This window comes from Sphaeramia orbicularis, chromosome 12, assembly GCF_902148855.1.
Source record: "Sphaeramia orbicularis chromosome 12, fSphaOr1.1, whole genome shotgun sequence".
NCBI lineage: Eukaryota > Metazoa > Chordata > Actinopteri > Kurtiformes > Apogonidae > Sphaeramia > Sphaeramia orbicularis.
In genome coordinates, this window is record NC_043968.1 from 40,918,408 (window position 1) to 40,938,821 (window position 20,414).

The 20,414-nt window shown below is 38.0% G+C and overlaps 1 protein-coding gene across 4 annotated transcripts; it reads left to right on the forward strand.

The window, feature by feature from the left end:
• The first annotated feature begins 133 nt into the window (after positions 1 to 133).
• On the forward strand, positions 134 to 20,262 carry pacsin2 (protein kinase C and casein kinase substrate in neurons 2). 4 transcript variants are annotated; one of them, XM_030148782.1, is made up of 12 exons: positions 134 to 273; positions 8,088 to 8,180; positions 8,362 to 8,518; positions 9,336 to 9,571; positions 11,753 to 11,908; positions 12,058 to 12,233; positions 12,362 to 12,482; positions 13,144 to 13,191; positions 14,244 to 14,374; positions 16,893 to 17,042; positions 18,167 to 18,348; positions 18,517 to 20,262. In XM_030148782.1, exons 2-12 carry the CDS (start codon positions 8,124 to 8,126, stop codon positions 18,627 to 18,629), a joined length of 1,527 nt encoding a protein of 508 aa, XP_030004642.1. In that variant the 5' UTR covers positions 134 to 273; positions 8,088 to 8,123; the 3' UTR covers positions 18,630 to 20,262. The 4 variants fall into 4 exon arrangements, with proteins under 4 accessions (XP_030004642.1, XP_030004644.1, XP_030004643.1 ...); XM_030148784.1 differs by lacking the exon at positions 16,893 to 17,042; XM_030148783.1 differs by lacking the exon at positions 13,144 to 13,191.
• The last annotated feature ends 152 nt before the right edge of the window (positions 20,263 to 20,414 follow it).

Genomic DNA, 20,414 nt, shown 5'->3' on the forward strand with positions numbered 1-20,414 from the left:
ATATTTACACATGTCTTGGTAAAAGAACTGTGGTTAGTTTCGGATGCTGAAGTGCATTACTTAATACAGCCTTTGTTCGCCGTTCATCTTATTTTGAAAGGAGTAACCGGAAGTGCCATGCAGCACTGTGAGTAACTGACGGTGGTGTCGGTCGGTCGGTGCCGCTGCTGAGCAGAAAAAGAAAGACGGGGCAAAGATTTGTAAAGTGGAACCACGAAGCCATTTGAAACTTAAAATACACATTAACTTTCAAGAGGAATAAACCTGTTACAGGTAAGGTCGTACTGAGACTTTTATATTGTACCTTCAAACTTTTTAACGTAATGGATGTGGCTAATTCGCTAACATTGGAGCTAGAGGCTAACGTTGAAGTGAAGTTACTTCCCGATGGGAGGAGGTTGGGACTGGTGGTTATCTACACTTAAAATGATCTTAATTACGTAATTCTACAATAGTGGAATTACCTCAGGTTTTTGGCATGACTTATAATATGTAAACTTTAAGTTTAGTTAGTCATACCATAGTTCATTCTTAACTCTAACTTGGATATTGATGCTGCTTCAAACAGCTACATTCACTGCTACTTGAAGGGTTTAAAATTCCAAAGACTTCTTACGGTGAAGTCATAGTTTGCTAAATGTCACTGCAGTTATTTTCAGTCCCATTATCAAACCTGTTGTCAGTCATGTTCATTTACTCAGGAGATTTAATTCGTTATTTTTCTTACAGGGAGGGTAGTGTTTCATTCCTTGGTGTGATAAAGGGCGGGGCAGGGTCGCTGGTAAAGATAACCTCCTGTCTCTGTCGTGTGTTAAAAACACGATATGTCATTGCTTTAGTGAGATATGTCTCATTTTGCTGCCTGTTTGGATGTAGAGCTGTTCATGCCCTGTGTCCAGTCAGTGTATTGTGTCAGTGTAAATTGCGCAGTGCTAGTCAGATGCCAAATTCAGCCTTGCTGCTGTAAGTCGTTGTTGTTGAGAAATGTTAGGTGTTTTAGTACCATTAAGCTATTGGTGACACTACACGCGAGTATTAATCATGCGTGGCAGGGACCCTGCTCTGTCTTCTGAGGATGACAAACAGCCGATGGCCCATAATATTATCATGAATCAGTGGAAGTTACCAGTCATCGGTCATGCAGCTGCAACATTCAGACATGCTCAGTGGCAATAGAGGCTTGATTTTGTGTGGTTTGAATGTGTTTCTGTGAGTAGTGTTGTCAGGGTAAAGCAGTAGTGAAAGCTCCGGTTCCTTTTTTCCTGGGGGCCATGTGAAGTGTTTGCACTGCCACAGAACCGAGCTAAACTTAGAGTGGATATTCCAATTTAGGTTGAAGACACTGCTCTCCATTTGGAGGAATCTTTACTGCACTATTGTGTGCTAATTAAAGTTATATGAGCCATTGCTTGTCAAAAAAGAGTCACATAGTTTCATCACATGTGAAACTGTAAGTAAGACAAAGAACTCGAACAGATCAAACACTTTAAAACTGACACAAGTAAGTTCATCACAGATCTGAAATTCAAAATGGCTCCATTAGGCTTTCATTGTGCTGTTATGATGGCTGAAACTTTTATCATGTAGTATAAAGGAAATAATTCAACTTCATACAAATCAATATTTACATTGTGATAAAGAAGGCTGAATATCTAAGCTACAGCAATGAAGAGTTTATATGAGTTATTTATCTTTTTAGTAGCTACTGTACTGACAAGTTATTAACTAATCAGATAAAGGAGAAGAAAGCAGCTAAAAGATGAACCAGTAATGGAAGAAATAACATAGGGTTTAATTTCATGAACATTTAGTCATTGTAAATATGGTAAAGAAGCTCCAGAAATTTTCAAATGCACAAGTCAAAAGGTGAGTCTCCTGTGCACATGAGGGTCACAGGGTAAGCCCATGAATCCTATATATGACACTTTCCTGAAAAGTCTGCTGCTTAAAAGTCTTTGTGCAAGACAAGAGGTTCCACAGGAAGTTGTGCATAAGTTGGGCGTTAGTGATGTCAGGGTCTCCCTTCCCTGTCATGTAATACAGAATTTCCCTCCATTATGTTTCTCTCCCTGCTGCTGGCATGCCCAGTGGAAAATACCTGAACGTGTGGAACAAATGCCATTGTTTAACCTTAACTGTGGAGCAAATGTTTTTGGAGCAGATTTATTGGTCAGTTGTGTTGAGGCTATGGCTGACCCTGTGTTGATGGACCAGTGGATTTGTTGTATGGTCCTTAGGAGCTTTTTAACCACAGTGTTAGACTCTGGAAATCCACTAGGGATTTCTAAAAAGCCTGGATAGGTGGGAGTCTGTAATTGAAAGGCTCTGTTTGCCAAAAGCCGTATTCCTGTGAGATCAGCAGTCCTGTGCAGCTGTTGAGTTCACGTGATGAAGGAGGGCAGAGGTGATTGACTGACAGGGAAAGAAAATCAAGGTTATGACCTGTGATTGTGAGTGGAAACTTTTGACCTTCAGGTTTGTGTATAAGTGTGCACATTAAAGAGAAAGATTGATTGTATTTTTTTCACATAGCTCAGTCGGGATTTAGTCCTGCTGTGAAACTGCAATATTGAAGGTCTCAGCTGTACTCCCTGCCTATGAGATATTGCAGGCATTTTATGCAACAAAAGAAGGAAATGGAAAGAGACCTCTACCTCTTTATGGAAAAAAATCACCCTGAGTCAGATAAGCAAATTTCATGCGATTGAGACATCATTGAAGTGGAACACTGAGTATTTTTTCATCTTGCATGTTATGTAACCATATACTCTTCCTGTAAACTCCACTGTTAGGATTTTTAACTGATGAATAAAGTTAGTTACATTTACATTTATGCATTTGGCAGACACTTTTTTCCAAAACGACTTCCAAACGACAGGGGGAAGAAGTTAGCTACATGATGATGTTTTTTTTTTTTTTTTTTTTTTTACTTCAAAGACAGCTGTGACTTTAACAACAGCTGGCAGCTTAAAATAAGTCCCAAGGAAGTATGTCATATGTTCAACTTAAGATAAAACATCTTGGCTGTGTGGGTTTTTTGCCTATACTGTCATTCAAGTAGACAACATGATGAGGTATTAGTATTCAGTGATTAGAAATTTTGATACTAACCTTCAGCATAACTCCACTTAATGTGCACACATTTCCCCTCTCCATCAAGAGTGGTAAGTGGCAATTCTGTCAGCTATAAACAGAATGACACGTTGAATTTTCCATTACATTCATGTGGTGATGTTGTTACTACATACTGCTGATAAGCAGATGTTCTGAAACACCCTTTCTGATTTGCTAAAGCAGCTGCCACTTCCTTCAGGTCTCATGTGCTAAGAACAACCTGAGTGGTACTTTGTCACAGACCACACAGACTTCAAAAATCACTTGTTTGCTGGCACACTGATTATATTTTTCAGACACTAACATAAACACACACAGCTTCAGGATAGGCATGCATGTGCCTGTCAGCTGTGTATGTGCTCATTTGTGGGGCCTGTGTATCCTGTTGTTTTCTGCTCTGAGAAATACAAACATGGGCTGAAATGGGACGTAACTGATGAAATATTCTGAGGAACATTCTCTACTATTATAAGTACTTTTTGTACAATTAGATTTTTTTTAAAAAAATGCTCCACTTGCTTCCATTATCTATGATTGACATCTACACCACCATATGTTGTGTTTTTTCCTCAAATATGAAACAAACATATTCAACTCAGAGTTTGTGTGTGTGTGTGTGTGTGTGTGTGTGTGCACGTGTGTGTGTGTGTATTGCTTGTGTGTATGATAGCATGGGAACTTGATTAACACATCAAAGTTCAAAGTTAAGTTTTTCTATGGAAAACTAAGGAATGTGTCCATTGCGTCTTGATGCTGTAGTTAGCAACTGAATTCCAGCATGTTCAGGACATGGACTTATCAGACTATAGTGCATATCAGTGTTGAGTTTGATTACATAATCACTAAGCTTGTGGTCTAAGAAGCCCATTTAAACCTACTTGACGCATAAATAAAGTGTTTTTGCAGCTTCATTAAGTCTTGATTTGTCTCTTTTTCACAATAACACTATTTCTACATTTTCTCTCATTCAGTTCAATTTTTGGCCTGTGCATAGCAGTGTACACTGTTGAATTTTCCAGCATTCCCCTGTAGGGTGACAGATTGTGTGTGGACTTCAGACCTCAGCTTAGTCAACAGCATTGTTTACAGTTCTGGGTCAAGCTTCGTTCAATTGTTTAACACAGACCCTGCGTCCTACAGAGCCAAGGCTGTGTAGACGTTTGTTCCTGTGTGCTGTTGATTGCATCAGACCTGGGAAAGAGCTTTTGTGATAAAGGAATTCCCATCACATTGTTTGGACCACATTTGTGTCTAATTAAAATATTAGGTTTAAGATCTTTGTCAATGAGAGGACATATTCTATTCAGCTGCGCTTAATGTGGAGCTTGGTGATGCACCCATCTAGACTACTATTTTCTCAGGAGATGAGAAACAATCAGGGCCTTTATGATAATTTTTTTTAATATTGACTTTTACATTTGATATGCACCAGAGAAGAACGTGTATTTCCATTACCCTCATTTTACATGTTTAATTTGGTCACACTAATGCTGTCAGTGAAAATTCTGTTGAGCAGCATTCGATTTCTTAAGACTTGCCATGTTTAGAATTGATATTTGTGGCTTGTCCATATGTCCCTTCCTTGTGCTGCAGCAGTTATTATCAGCGAGTGAAAAATATGGACAGGTGGTAGCCAAAAGCAACTCAGACCAGAGGAAACACTGGTCAGGATGATATGTGATTTATTTAGTCACATAATGAGCATTCAGCTTTTTAGCTTCCATACTCACCTCTAAGTGAGTTTGTCTCTGAGGGAATTAGACCGTCAGTACATAAATGTTCATCATGCTTATGTGGATTTAATCCAACAGAAACCATCAGACTTTTGCACTGTAAGCATTCAGTATATGTCCTGCGTGCCTGGCCTAGAGTTACACATTTGTATTGGGACTAACTGTCTGAAGCCTAAAGATAATTATTTACTGCCTTACTGTGCACCTAGTCCTTGGAAAATCACTAGACTAAAATTAATTGATCAAATGGCAAAAGCTACTTGAAGTCTTTGTATAAGACAGAAGTAAAACTTGGCCTCATTGTTGATGAGAAAGAAATATGTTGTAAATGTAATAAAATAATATATCATGAAGCGATAATGAACAATAACACACATCTGTGATTAATAATAGTAATAATAATAATCATCGTCACAGTGTAATTTTACATCATATCTACCACAAGATTAAAACTTTTGTTTGTCTTTTTGGTTGATTTGTTTACATTGTCAATTAAGACACATCCCAAATGTTGCTCTTGCTTAATTTTACACACTATATAGAAGTTGGAATTTTTTATTTTTTTTTATCAATATTTAAGTTCAATATCAATGTTTTTTTTGCCTGCCAAGTAAGGAAGAGTGTTTAGAAATCAAAACGTACACAGTTAGTTTTTAATTGCTTTATTTGAAGTTGTAAAATAACAACAAATACAAATAGTAGGCTAACTGCCAATTTTATTCTGCAAATCTCAACAGAAATGAGAAGGAAGCAAGAGAGCTCACTTCTCAGGTATTTCTATCATCACTTTTTTAAAAAACAGCGTGTCTAATTATTTGTTATCATTCCCTTGAGTGGACACGGAGGTTCTTATTTATTTATTTATTTATTTATTTAATTAATTAAAATTTTCTGGATATATTTTCATGCCCTGTATAGGTAACATTAAAAATATGAAGCTGCTGAATCAAAATATTGTGTTTGGAAGTTCGTTTTTACAAATAAAGTCATCTAGTGCTCTGTAGAAATAAGCGACAGACAACATCTGTTTGTGTGTATATAGTTCAGTGTGTGGCTGTTTGACTGACCTGATTGTAAACCACAAACACAGTAAAGGGAGGATTGTTCATGTGCCCCCGCGGTCTGTGATGACCACAATACTGCCCTCTGTACCAGTCCGGCCTGGAGGGTATGGGCCACTGACCATTGACCAACACACATACAAACAGACTGAGCAGCAGCTCTTATCCTCACTCTGTCTCACCCACTGAAAGAGGCCCTGTTCACAGCTGGCACTGAAATACATCTGGTGTGATCAGATCAGACATCTTCAAAGATATTAGAGATGGGAATTCCATCAGACTTTATAGATAGGCTAATTAAATAACAGTCAGACGATTCAAGTACATAAAAGACCGATACAGACTTTTATGGTCTTGTTTGCTCTTACTTTATAGTCTTTGCTTGAAGCTCCAGTAAATGCCAGAATTGCTAAATAAGTGAAGCCAAAATATCTCAAGTGTGGGAGATACCATGTTACAAGTTATACGCCTGTGAAGTAGATGTATGAACTGTTTTTATGTCCCTCCTCTCTGATAAGACCTGTGATTGGATAACGTTTGATGACACAGGCTAGGTTTTTAAATGAAATAGTTAGCCTAGATGTTCAGTTATCTAGGCCTGTTTATTTTGTTATTTTTAACTTTGATTTGACTGGTTTTCAGTTCAGTAGTTAAAGAGTTTATAATCGAGTAAAAGATGGTTATTTTCAGACGTACTTAACAGAATTACATTTTTTAGAAATTGGGCAGGGATGATATCATCTAATAATTTTACTATCAGATTATTTCAGTCTTTGAACTCATCCCCAGCAGAGAATGTGTTGTACTTCCTGAAACACAAAAACAGACAACTAAGACTCTGTACTATTGCATACCTTGTTTGTAGGGACAATGGGATACAGTTTCACCTGAAATGCTTCATCTCTTGGTGTCTGCTATCCCTAAACATTTATTTGTTGTGAAAATAAATGGCAAAATTACAAAGTGATAAAATCTTTACACAACTTGAATGTAGAATGTGTTGCTGGTCTAAATGTCAGCAAAGAATGTGTATTGTCTATAATGAAGAAAGTAAGCAGTAAATTTTAATGTCACTGCTTTCTTTTTTAATTTGCAGTCTCCATACCATCTAAAATATTTGTTATTGGATTGGGATTGTAGACCAGTCTATTTGTACTACACATGGACAGTTCTTTTCAGTAATAGGCCTATATTTTTGTGTGTTAGTGATCGATCAACCATTTTCCTCTAAACTCAGCAGATAAGTTTTCCCACAGAGTCATTTAAACATGAATAGTAAGGTCTGACCTCATGCGGTCACTTGAGATGGATTTGCATTTTGATTTCAGGTGTCAACTGCAGACTACCTCAGCTGGATGTAGACACAGTCTGCATATATTTGGTTACAAGACACTAGAGCTGAACAGACCAGTCACGCTTTACAGAGACAAGATGAGAGGCTGATGGAGAGGGAGGAAGGGGATGGAGGCGAGGAATGAGGGGATGAATAAAGAGAGACTGTTTAAGGGGCTGTTGAGTCTGAAATGATGGACAGGAGGAGAGAAGAGGGGGGAGAGGGGGATCACAGAGGCCTGTCTGTCGTACCAGCCTGAAGGAAACGGAAGCTGCCCGCTGTGTGTCTCTTGATAGTTTCTTTTTCATTCTAACTCGCACAGAAACTGAGCCTCTGTACACCAGTAGCCACTGTGGTTTCACTTTATCTTGTGTTGTGGGCTGTGTTGGGTTATAGAAGTGGGTGAAAACACCCACCTGCTGCTTAGATTATCAAACCAGATCACACACTTTTACTCCTCCGTCACATTATTCAAAGTCTTATCTGAAGCTGATACTGAGAAGTAGTTTCTGAGGAATGTTGTTGTGACAGAATTGTAAAGTTGGCTTAGTGTCACCTCCAGCTTTTGGTTTCACAGTTCACAGACTAAGGTCGCATGTGTGTGACACTGGATAAAGGATGTGCTCTTTGCTATGTATGTTTGATATTTTCTCACACATCAGTTTATCTCAGTGTTTGTGGGCAACTTAATAAAAGTCAAGTCTTCAAATATCTTGTTAAAATCCTACTGAAAGAGTATTAATAGATGATTAAATGTGCAGTTTCCTGTTTTGTATTTAATGGAGTGTGTGTGGTATTTCCACTCTGTTGTGTTAATGTGTTACTTGGCTTTTTCTCTGTTTCTAGGCCCTACACACTTGAGTGTAAATTAGGGCAGCAGTGATGTCAGGCTCCTACGATGACTCCATGATCGATGTCTCCAGTGATAGTTTCTGGGAGGTGAGATGACATAAATTCATTATCTTTCCATTACCTTTAATCACAAATTGCATTTCTTCTGTAGTGCTGACTAAAAAGTCAACTCTTATACCTTTAAGGAAAACTAGTGTAGTCCAGACTAATGCTGTCACTGTGTCTTTTTCTTTCCATCTGCCTTTTCCATGTGTGTCCCTGTTGCTAGGTTGGAAATTATAAGCGTACAGTGAAGCGGGTAGATGATGGCAACCGACTCTGTAACGATCTCATGAACTGTCTTCATGAAAGAGCACGCATTGAAAAGGCCTATGCACAGCAGCTCACAGAATGGGGCAAGCGGTGGCGGCAACTCATAGAAAAAGGTTTGTACGGTATATGCACGTAGCCACATTTTCATAGAGTCACGACTTATTAGCAGTTGACAAAATTGTGAAATGTTAAAATGTTACATGACCCAAAACTGGCTATAAGAATAAGAACACCTGCAGCAGTAGTGAAGTTGACATTTAGGTTGAATAGACTTATTGAAACTAAACATAATTTTCCTACGCATTGCTGCTGGTATTAAAAGAAAATCAGAACAACAGCAATGGCAAAAAGCCATGTGCTCCATGGTGACAGCTGAAGGATACATAGGAGGAGTTGGCAGCCTCACAAATAGCCTGAAGAGTTCAAGACCTAATTAGAGAAGCGCACTGACAGGAGTGTAGTCAGACTCTCCAGATGCATCAGTATCTGAAGCTCCGCAACATGTATTCTTTAGCCTATAAATCTGATAATCCAGTTTTGTATAATGACTCTAAACAAAAACAATCCACACTTGATTAGGTAGATCATAGCCATGCTTCTGTGTGTTCCTCAGCATAAAATTCATGTTCCCAAGATGTTTTTTCTTAACGTGGTAAGAGTGTTAGTCCATTCCAGAAACCAGTACTAACACAAAGACGTCAAATTTTTGAAACAAATAAAACTATCAGGAAAAGTTTTTCTTTCTGTTTGAGGGCCATTACTTCATTAGAACATCAACATCTATAAGCATCTCTTAGTTGTATTTTACACATGGGACCTTGCATTTCAGCTACCACAGCATACTGAACATACTCTGTAAATCATTAATAATGTAAATCCCTGAAAGTATGACTTTAATATTCGCTAAGTGATGAATAACTCTCACCTCAGGCCCTCAGTACGGTACGTTGGAGCGGGCATGGTCTGCTCTATGCACAGAGGCAGAGAAGGTCAGTGAACTCCACATGGAAGTGAAAGCAGCACTGATGGGAGAAGACTACGAGAAGTTGAAGAACTGGCAGAGAGACGCCTACCATAAACAGATGATCGGCGGATTCAAAGAGACTAAGGAGGCTGATGATGGCTTCCGCAAGGCTCAGAAACCTTGGGCAAAGAAACTTAAAGAGGTAGGCTTTCATGCTACTCAAGATTTGACAAGGTAATAAAATAATATCGAGTTATAATATGGTGTCATGGTTAAAATAATTTCTATGTCCCATATTTTAACTTAATAAAGAGGTAAACAACAAGCAACTCATGTTCTTTCTCCAGGTCACAGCCATGTCTATTAATTTTAGCCTTCAGTTCACATGATTACATGGAACTGACTCAGCCTTGTTGTGTTTTCTCTCCATGACTACCTGCTTAGTGAAACAGCAACAGATCTGAAGTACAAATGTTATCGCTTAGTGTTGCTCTTGATTGAGAAACATTTGTGAAATATCATTCAGTGTGTCAAAATGACAGCCAGTTATCCTGAAAAGAAACAAAACTGTTCTGGCTTGGAGCAACTTCTGGTTCAAAACCGGGTCACTTTATTTCCTGCCAACACTGTCATTTTTAACAGTCTGTTTACTTGACAGCTCGCACATTCCTTTTGTTATTCTATACAGACCGCACGTGCACATTTTTGATGGTTCAAAGCCTCTTAATGTTTTGTACCCTCTTGGTTTCTTGTCCTCACTTCCTGTGTGTTACATCACTGTGGGGTGGTAACATCCTGCCCTCATCACTGAGTAGGGACAGAACAATACAGTGTATTTACCACAGTGATTTATTGATTGACTAGACGGAGAGGGACAAGCAGTAGAGGACTGAGTGGAAATGAGGCTAATTAACTACTCTACAAAATGAGTAGCTGTCATGGATGACATGAGCAGGATGTCAACATACACAGAGACGCATGCAGTGACATGTTAAACTGAAAACAGTACTATTTCATCAGACTTGTACTCCTCCTTTAGTCAAGTTTATTTTATTTTATACACAAACAAATTGAGAAACATGCAACTACTTGTTATGTCAAAATAGGGATGAGGATGGGCTGATGTCCGTCTGTCTTTAGTGCCCCTAATTATGACCACATGATTCAGACAATAGGTACATGCCTTCATTGGCCTTGGCCCAAAGCACTCAGGGCAGTGCCTAAGTAAACCACAATGAATGAGTTACTTCCTCATTTCTCATGTGTTGAACTTTATCAACATTGTGATAGATGGTGGTTTTCTCTGCTTGTCATAAATCTATCTTTAGTTGTCAACCGGTTTATTTATTGGATTCAACATTTACATGGTCAGGGAAATTATCAAGTGTTTCCAAATAGAAAATTGTTGTGAAGGCCCTGAATATAATAAAGGCAGGATTTTACATTGAGTCTTAAAGTTTCATCAATCTCTGTACAAAGGTAGAGTCTTATGTGTGCACATTTTGGGAAAAGATGGATATGCATAGACAGTTGATGGCTTTGGAAGTTATTTTCATGGATCAAAATACGTACTTTGACTTATTTTCTTCTTGAATCTATATCATTTCAAGGTCTTTCACTATTATTCTTAAATTTTCCTTTGGAAACCTGACATGACATATCCACACACTGTAAAGTCAATAGGCCAAAATAAAGTTTACTTTACTGTCTTTATAATGATTATATAGCTATCAGGGTTCCCGCGGGGTCTTAAAAAGTCTTAATGTCTTGACAAATCTGCATGTAACACCTTAAAAATGTCTTTAAAAGATATTAAATTTAATATGGTAGGTTTTAAACTTGTTGGCTGTATTGTTTTTAAATGTGTCTGTTAAATGTCCTAGCTGCAAATAAAGTAACATTAGTCAACTCAGGTTCACCCGCTCTAACTCGACAATTTATATTGAAATTAGGAACCAGTTATCGCTAACTTTGCCACCAGTGAAAAATGACTCAGAACAGTGGGAATCAAGGCATTGGAGTAAATAAAGACATTTTCCAAAATTTTAGGAGTCAGGAATTTTTGCCAGTATGGCCATGAAATGGACATTAAATTCTGTTCTAAGTGGCCTTAAAAAGGTCTTGTATTTAACTTGTAGAAATCTTTAGGAACCCTGAGATATATAAAAGAGCAGTTTAACATATTTAATGAGTAGACGGCACAATGTAAGGTCAGCCTCAGCTGATGTGTGTTCTTTAATTCCTCGGCTGTCATATTGAGAATTTATATATTACAATTACACATTTGTTAGCTGGTTATTTATTTTTCTTAGTGAGGCAGATGATATTTGATCATTGAATTTATTTTTTGTGATGATTAAGGATGTTATGGTTTAACCTGTAGGTGGAGACCATGAAGAAGTCCTACCACTCAGCCTGCAAAGAAGAGAAGTTGGCAGCCAGCAGAGAGACCAACAGCAAACTAGAGAGCAACAACAACCCAGAGGCCCAGAAGAAGCTCCAGGAGAAGGTGGAGAAGTGTCAACAGGAGGCGCAGAAGGTATGATATTTGGAGGACAAATATATGCCTCTGAGTTTCATGTGATTAACCCAATGGTCATGCATAATATTTCTCCCCATCAGTAATGGTTTTTTTTTCTTTGGTACCCTGATCATTTATGAAGAAATTCCTGGTATATTTTGTCGTAGACTAAGGAACGCTATGAGAAATCCCTCGAAGAGCTCGACAAGTTGACACCTCAGTATATGGAGAACATGGAGCAGGTATTTGAGCAGTGGCAACAGTTTGAAGACAAACGTATCCGATTTTTCAGAGAGCTGCTGCTGGAGGTCAAACAGCACCTGGATCTCTCAACCAATCACAGGTCAGAAAATGCCATTTCCTCTTCTTTTGGCCAAAGAGGGTGAAAAAAAAAATGTTATAGATCATAAATATCATTGTGAGAAACTTCTTTCACACATATTTCAGGTGACTCTTTTGTAATTTCTACAGGTTTCAGACGGTCTACCACACGTTGGAAGACACAATTTCAGGCACTGACGCTGAAGAGGATCTGAAATGGTTCCGGTCCAATCATGGCCCTGGCATGCCAATGAACTGGCCCCAGTTTGAGGTACCAGACATAACAGCAGCACTAATAAAAGAATATAACAGCTGAAAAAAAATTCTACAATTTTATATGAGAATAATGGAGGAAATTCATTTGGTTTGTTCTCACAGTTTCAAAAAAGGCCCTAATACTTTCACTTTTTTAATTTCTTTGTTTATACAGAGACTCTGAAAGGACATTTTTATTATATTTTTTATAGTTTCTTTTTTAGGTAAATAATAATGAGTTAAAACCAGCATTTATGTGATGTACCTGCAGGTAGTGGGTTAAGATAGGACTCAATGGCAGAATTCGCAACACACAACTGTAAGACTGGGAAGGATGTGAGATATTTTTTGTTATTAGAATGTTCTTGTTCCATCAAATATATTCTGTAAGAACATCCACAAAAAGCAAAATATAGCATAAATATCGACTGAAAACTTGAATTAAATATTAACAGAAAGTCAGACAACACAGCATATATATCTGCAAGCTGCTGTTTTGTTCATGTAGGTTTTTGTTAAAGTATAGCAATCCCTGATGTAAGTAACAGCTACATTCACAAACTAACAATTCTGTATTTTCAGCTCACAGCATGAACATATCTTAGATATTTCGGATTAGACTGTATTGCCCACATTAACCTTTGTTCCACACCTGCTTCCCTTTCCATGTTTGACAGAATTTGGACTGGTCCCATCCCCGCTCCTTTAAAAGATGGTCCATAGTAGTGAGTTTTGCATGGGAGGGCTGTTCTGTCACAGCAGCCATGGGGGGAGGTTCTTTTTTCCCCACTAACATCACTCTCAGTCCTTAACTGCTTCCATTCCTGTGCGTGATTGGAGTGGTTGTTTGATCTAATAATGAAGCCGACATGCACGTTGTATGAGTGCACTATGTGGTTTTCCTCGGCACCCCACATTTCCACTGTAGTCTACTCATGGAGAGCTACACTTCTGCTCCCTGTATATAGGAACTGTAAGATGTTGACGTATTTTTCCCCTACCACTAGTAACACTCTTTACTGTTGTCTGAACTCTCTTGAACTCTGGCCTTTCAGTTGCCCCTGGCGCGGTGTTAATTCTGACCATGTGAACCCTGCAGTAAATCACACAATGCCACTACAGCTGACAGCGTCCAACAATTTTAGAGGTCGTCAGCCTAAGCAGAAGACCTTTTAATGTTTTAAAGATTAACAAGCCTTAAAAATCAGAGGGGTCAAACAAATACTCAATAATGTAAAGACAGGAGGGGCATGAGGGCAACTGTCTGGGTGTTGTTTGTGAAAACATGTGGCAGAAAAATTTATCAAAGATACCTGCTAGCAATACACCTTTAAAAACAAATTCACTTAAATGAACAGAATAAAATGAAACTATTTTAAAGGTTGTTGTTTTGTTTTTTTAGATTAACATCCATATCCAAAAATGGTTTCTTCTATGTCAGTGTTATGATTGGATGATTTCTTTTTTGCCCCTCTCTCCATGTTTATCATGTGGTGAAGGGGAGATTCCTTGGTGCCTTTTCTTTAAAGGTGATGGATACTGTAAATAGTCTCTCGGTTTGTTGTATATACACGCATGCATTTACAAAATTAAATCTCAGGAGTTAAGAAATGTTTCACTGATATATATACTTATTTATTTTATTTTGAAGTGTGTGTGTGTGTATATTGCTGTGCACATGGCTCTGATGTGCTCTTCCACTGTTGGCTGTAAAGGCATGTTTTGTCTGACACACAAATATGTGAAAGCTCAGTTTGACTTGTTGTTTGTCCACCAGGACTGGTCCATAGACCTGAACCGGACACTCAGCAGGCGAGAAAAGAAGAAGCCGTCTGAGGGCGTTACACTGACGGGCATCAGTCAAACTGGGTCCGATCAGCCGGTTCAGACTGTCAAGACCAGCAGCAGGTAGATATATGATCACTTTCTGACTCACTCTATCTGTCTCTTACTGATGCACACAGAAAACTGAGCGTATGTTCCTAATGCACACACACATCTACACACTCTCTGGTTTCCTAATACAAACTGCCCACACCTGAGGTAAACCACATATGGTGTCTTCCTCTTAAGGAATGCTTGTAAAATGTTGCATAAGGGAAGCTCCGGGAGTGACGTTTAGTTGTATGGTTGTATCCGTAGCAACAGTAAACACTGTGTTACAGATGGTTGGGAAAGCAGTCATTCCCAGGAGACCAGAGTCTGTTGGTGCATATTTGAAACAATGCCAGAAGTAATGTGGAAAAACATGGCTCTCACATTTTAAGACATGTTTAGTGTTACTATTAGTACTGGAAAATTTATAGAATGATGGAATCAACTGGATTACATTTAATTAAATATACATTTTAGGACATTAATACAACTAGGCATTTTCAAATGTAGTCATAGCAGAGAAAAGAAGTATGTCATTTACCAACATGTTTAGTATTTTACCAAAACCAGCTGAAGTCTGGTCTTAGAGTACTGATCTTAGCTGCAGAATGACAGATTTAACCTTTAATGGTCCTTGACCTGTCAAGGTTTGTAGCTGCTTTACTGAATGACAGTTTTTAGTAACATGATGTAATCTGTCTCAACATACAAGATAAAATAATTACCCCTGTAGAGAAATAGAATGTTGTGGCAACAGCACCAAGGACATAACAGTGATTCATGGAAATGACAACAAACAGCTGATTAAAAAGCTTTTTATCCATATTGTTGCAGTAAAAAAAGTGTGTTATTGTGCCTTGAATTTGTTCAGGTTTTGTTTGGTTGTTGATTGAGATTTCTCTGTAAGTGCTGCAGTTGAGCTGATTGCAGAAGTTGCAAAACTGTAATAAATCAAGTGTTGAAGAGTTTAAGTGAGATTAGCTGTGATAGTCCATACCTTCATCTTTGGAAAAACACTTTGGTTAACTCTTCAAACTGTTTTGCAGCTTTGTAATGACATTATCTTAATTCGATGTGCAGACACCTGCTCTCTGTTCATATACAGACACCGATAAGATGTGGTGTGTGTGCAGAACTCATGAGAGCATTAGAGGAGTCTACAAAGGGAATGTCAGGCACGGAAAGCATTTGACCTCTGACCTTTTGTGAGACGATCAGAGGATGGACTCCCCACCAGCATTTACAGAACATAGATTTTCTGACATTTCCTTGATCTGAGGGTGAAACTTATGGATTGTGTGTGTGTGTGTGCGCTTGCATTGTAGTGGAAAGGGTTGGTGTGAAGTATTTTGGTTTTAGATCTGTCACTGTGTAGTCAACAGAGCATGAACTCAGGGCTAAAAACAAACTTTGTTGTGAAGGTTGATGACTTGTCCTTGTTTATATCCACTTATCTTTGCCCTTAATTTCCCCTATTTATTATCTGAAGCTTCAGTGAACAAGATTTAAACACAGACAAGCTACAGATTTAGTAATCCCTGAACAAATTTCAACAAAGTTGTATGCATTTTTAATACCAGGTTGTTAGTTACGCTTTTGAGTCTGTTTGTTGTGTTTTGCTATCCAAAGTTACATTGTGGCAGACCCACTAGAGCAGTGTTTGATGTAATAACTCCTCAGGCTTAACTTGGAGAGAATGGCATGACTATGCAAACAAAGGCATTCACATTTCTCCACTTCACACTCTCAAGGACTGACTGATAGCTACTGGTGCTCACAGTCCAATAAGTATGAAAACAGGCAGTAGAAACCTGATGTTTCCTCTGATACAGGTGGAGGGCTAGTCCTAGTCTGTGCAGTAAGTGACAATTGCGGGATGTACAATTGCCCTCATGTGACTTCTTCAAAAGGAGTTCATAGTAATTGTAGTAGTGTTGTATTAATTATAAGGTGCAGTCTTTGTTATTACCCCGCCCCCCCCCAAAGGGGAGGCAAGGGGTATTGTTTTTGGTTTGGTTTTTTTGTTTCTTTGTTCATTTGTTAACTCTCTAGCACTAAAACTATTGGTTCAATTCAGACCAAATTGGGTTTATAGATTGCCAGTGACCCAGAATAGATGTCATTACATTTTGAGATAAAAGGTAGGTCAAAGTTTCAAAGATTCTTTTAAAAATCTTCCCATTTACTTATGATGGGTGAAATACATGCAAGGGGCGGGGTTTGTTGTGCCTGTCACCACTTGTTTTGTAAGGAAAATTACTTAATGTTTTCTTGTTAAAAGCTTGCTGTTTTTGTTGATCTTGCCACTGTGTCAAACTCATTTTTGCTGTCCTCTAGCTGCTCCAACAAAGTCATACATTCTGTCATAATTTCATGTGTATGTGCTGTCTCAGAATATGTTCCCTTTTAACTTGGTCAGAATATTAAATTGAGAAGTTGTGCACATTTAGTGTTGTTTGACATTGTTCGCAGGTCATGTATGTGCCACAGGTGTGCCAACATAAATGTATGTATATGTCAACCCATCTCTCACTGTGTCTCATGTCGTCAGCCTGACTGTGCCTACTAAAACAGCACCGGTGGGTTCAAACCCCTTTGAAGATGATGAAGATGAGGAGGAGGAGGTGGAGGAGGAGGAGATGTCCGTGGAGCAGCAGACCACAGTCAACCACATCAGTGTCAATAAAGAGGAAATAAAAACGTTGGTGAAATGGAGAACAATCTACAAACAATACACTCTGCCCGACCGCAGCCTTCCCGCCTTTTCTTTTTTTTTTTTTTTTCCTGCCTCTGTTTCATGGGTTGCTGTTCATGCCTTGCCTCGTGCTGATTCTTTGTCTTTTATATTAGTTAATCTGCTCATTCCTCTCTCCTTTCTTAGGTGCCAGGTTTTTGTGTTGCTCTGCATGGTCACTGGAATGGCACTGCACACAAGGCCAGCGTGTGTCTGTCCTCCTCTCTTAACAGTGCCATGTCTTGCAAAACTTTGTGTCATGGAATTCCTAATATATATTTGTCCCACAGTCAGATCTGAATATTTTACATAATTACACATACAATTATATACATTTTTCATCTATATCAATTATCATCTGAATGAATGGACATTATCATTCAAATGAAGTTTGCATACAGTATATATAACTACAAAAATTGCAATCTTTTTTTTGTGTTTGGTATCAATCAAATATTTATTTAATGTCAAAAGGACAATGCAGATAAGCCACAGTATTAACAGTAGATTTTCTACAGAAGTCACCATACAGGTCTGACTGTAAATCATTTATGTGTGTAGGTGTGCATTTGCTGTAGTTCTACTCTGTCTGAGAGGAAGAAGTTTTCTTTGGTGTTTAAGTGGCTCCCTCTTCTGGCTGTGCAATGGCGTGTTCAATCATAATTTCCAACAGTGATTTTGTCTGGCTTGATGTCATGTTGCTTTGTTTTTTGTTATGTTGTCTTTTGTGCAATGCCTGACCTCATATGTTGTGTGCACTCAACTTGACACTCTTTTTCTCAAAGTGACATCAAGGCAAAAGGCTCGTCTTGTAGCGCTGATGTCACAAGTGGCATGTTTTCTTCTCATTTCAACAGAACTGAATGTTTTTAAGATAAAACAGAAGGTTACCAGTGGATTTTAGTTTTGGGCTTGTAGTGTGTTTTCACTGTACTTTACTTGTGATGTTTTTTTTGTCTTGCTTTTCAAACTTTAAACTTTAGTTCCTGCTTGTGCCAGGCATGTTGGATTATCCCGTCAGTGTAAGAGACACTGCAGTGCACAAAGAAATATAACCTCATCCTAAGAAACTGTTTTGTCTGTTTGTCCAGTGCTAGCAGTGTGGAGAAGACTCCAGACTGGTCAGATGAAGACACTGGCGTTAACCCTTTTTCTGCCAACGGCGATGGGAATCCATTTGAGGATGAGCCATCTTCTCCTGTCATATCTGTCCCTGTTCGAGCCCTCTATGACTATGATGGACAGGAGCAGGATGAGCTGAGTTTCAAAGCAGGTATGTAAGAGGAGTTATATATAGCAATAGATGTAGCATAATGTCTAATTAACCCCCCTCATAAAGACTGATAGACTGCAAATATAGTAATTGTGTTTTAATTCTCTCACTATAAGAATTACAGATCCATATTTTCAGTACTTTCTGAAATATTTTTTTGTCTTCCAGGGGATGAGTTTACCAAGATTGGTGAAGAAGATGATCAGGGTTGGTGCAAAGGTCGACTTAAGGGTGGACAAATGGGCCTCTATCCTGCTAATTATGTTGAAGACATCCAGTAACAGATGCTCACAAGAAAAGAAAAACAATGTGAAGACCTGGCCCGTGTTCAACTCTATTCTCCCTGTTGAAGACTGTATAGGAGTGGGAGAAGGACAGATCAGAGAGGTTGCAGAGTATAGAAGGACCACTTAGAATATTGTCGCTTGTTACAGAATGTCCCTTATTGCAACTATGTACAAAAGTGGAAATTAACCACTTCCAGTATCATTTGAAGTGTTTCTAAATGATTTCAAGTGAACCACAGAGAAGAATGTTACTCAGTTACAAATGTCTTAGAATCCCATTTATGCTGTTACAAAAACCATAGCTTTTCTAGTAGATATGAGACAAGACTCAATTAAATAAATTTAACTATCACTCTAAATGCATAATTTTTTAAAATAAACACTGAGATGACAAATCATCTTTCAATGTTACATGCAGCCTTAAAATGCAAGCCACTATGGATTCATTAAGGGAGATGACCATCTTTATAGCACCATTATTCATTTTAAGTTGCCACCATGTCTGTTAGAATCCAGTCCATAACTGTTAACTGTTAGAGCTAAAATCAGTCCTTGTGTAAAATTATAATTGTCAGATTTAACATGCTTTTAAATTACTTTCAGGGTTTTGATTCTTATTTAGTTAAAAATGTATTTTTCTGAAATAGGAATGACCATTAGAGATTTGTTTTGCCATTGTTTTCATTTACTTCACGGTGGGAAAGTTTATTGTAGTCACTGCAATTGAATGTATATTCACTGATTGTATAGTTCACTCACTGATGGGTCGCTTTTTCCCTCGTCAACAGCCCTCAGGCCTTTCACGTAAACATCTCTACTTTCTGTTGATTGTAGATTCAAATACTTTATTCATTCAACACTGAAACATTAATTCACTTGAAGCTCCATGCTTTGATTCTCTCATTTGTTGGAAAATATCGAGCTATGGGAGAATATTTTAACATTTTTAATATATAGCAAGGTAAGCAATAAACCTTCAGATGAGTATTGTGTTGCCTGCGTGCATGTAAATAGCCTTAATTAAACATATTGGAGCAAATTAAACATTGAGATCAGATGATATGTAGTTGGACATTGATGATTGTTAATTTATGATGCCACAAGTGCTTTTGTCCTACTCTTGTTAGAATGCTGTGACTGAGAATCAGTTTGTACAGTAATTGAATGTTTTATGGCAAATATCCCTTGTTACTTTGTTATATTTGTAAATATGAAAATGTTTCCCTTTGCATAGGGACATACTCATTGCATTAATCAACAAATGTTATGTGAAAAGTTGCTCTGAAGCTATGCCATGGTCATGGATGGATACGCCTGATTTCATTACTTTAACACATATAGTTTGATCATCATTTATTTAGTAAGCCTACACTCTGGAGGAATACACTGCACGCTTTTCACTTGTGCAACCTTTAAATTCATGAATTGCATAGTGTTTTGATAAAAATCTGATGCCTTCAACTGCAGCCGAAGAGGAAGATAAATTATTTTGTCTTTAAAAAGGGTGAGAAAGGAGGTGTTTGCCATGTTTTCAGGGCTGTCGTCACACATGGTAACAGCTGTACTTGCACAGTAAGGTTTGTAAATGTTGTCCCACAACATAATAAATGCATATAATGGAAAAATATATTTTTCCTTTGCTGTATCTGGAAATAATGTTTACAGAATCCTTAGGTCACTATTATGTTTTATATGCACACAATTATAATGGATACACATGGATTTCACAGTCTAGTTAAACATACAATCCGATAAAAACAGGAAATATGTAAAAGCTAA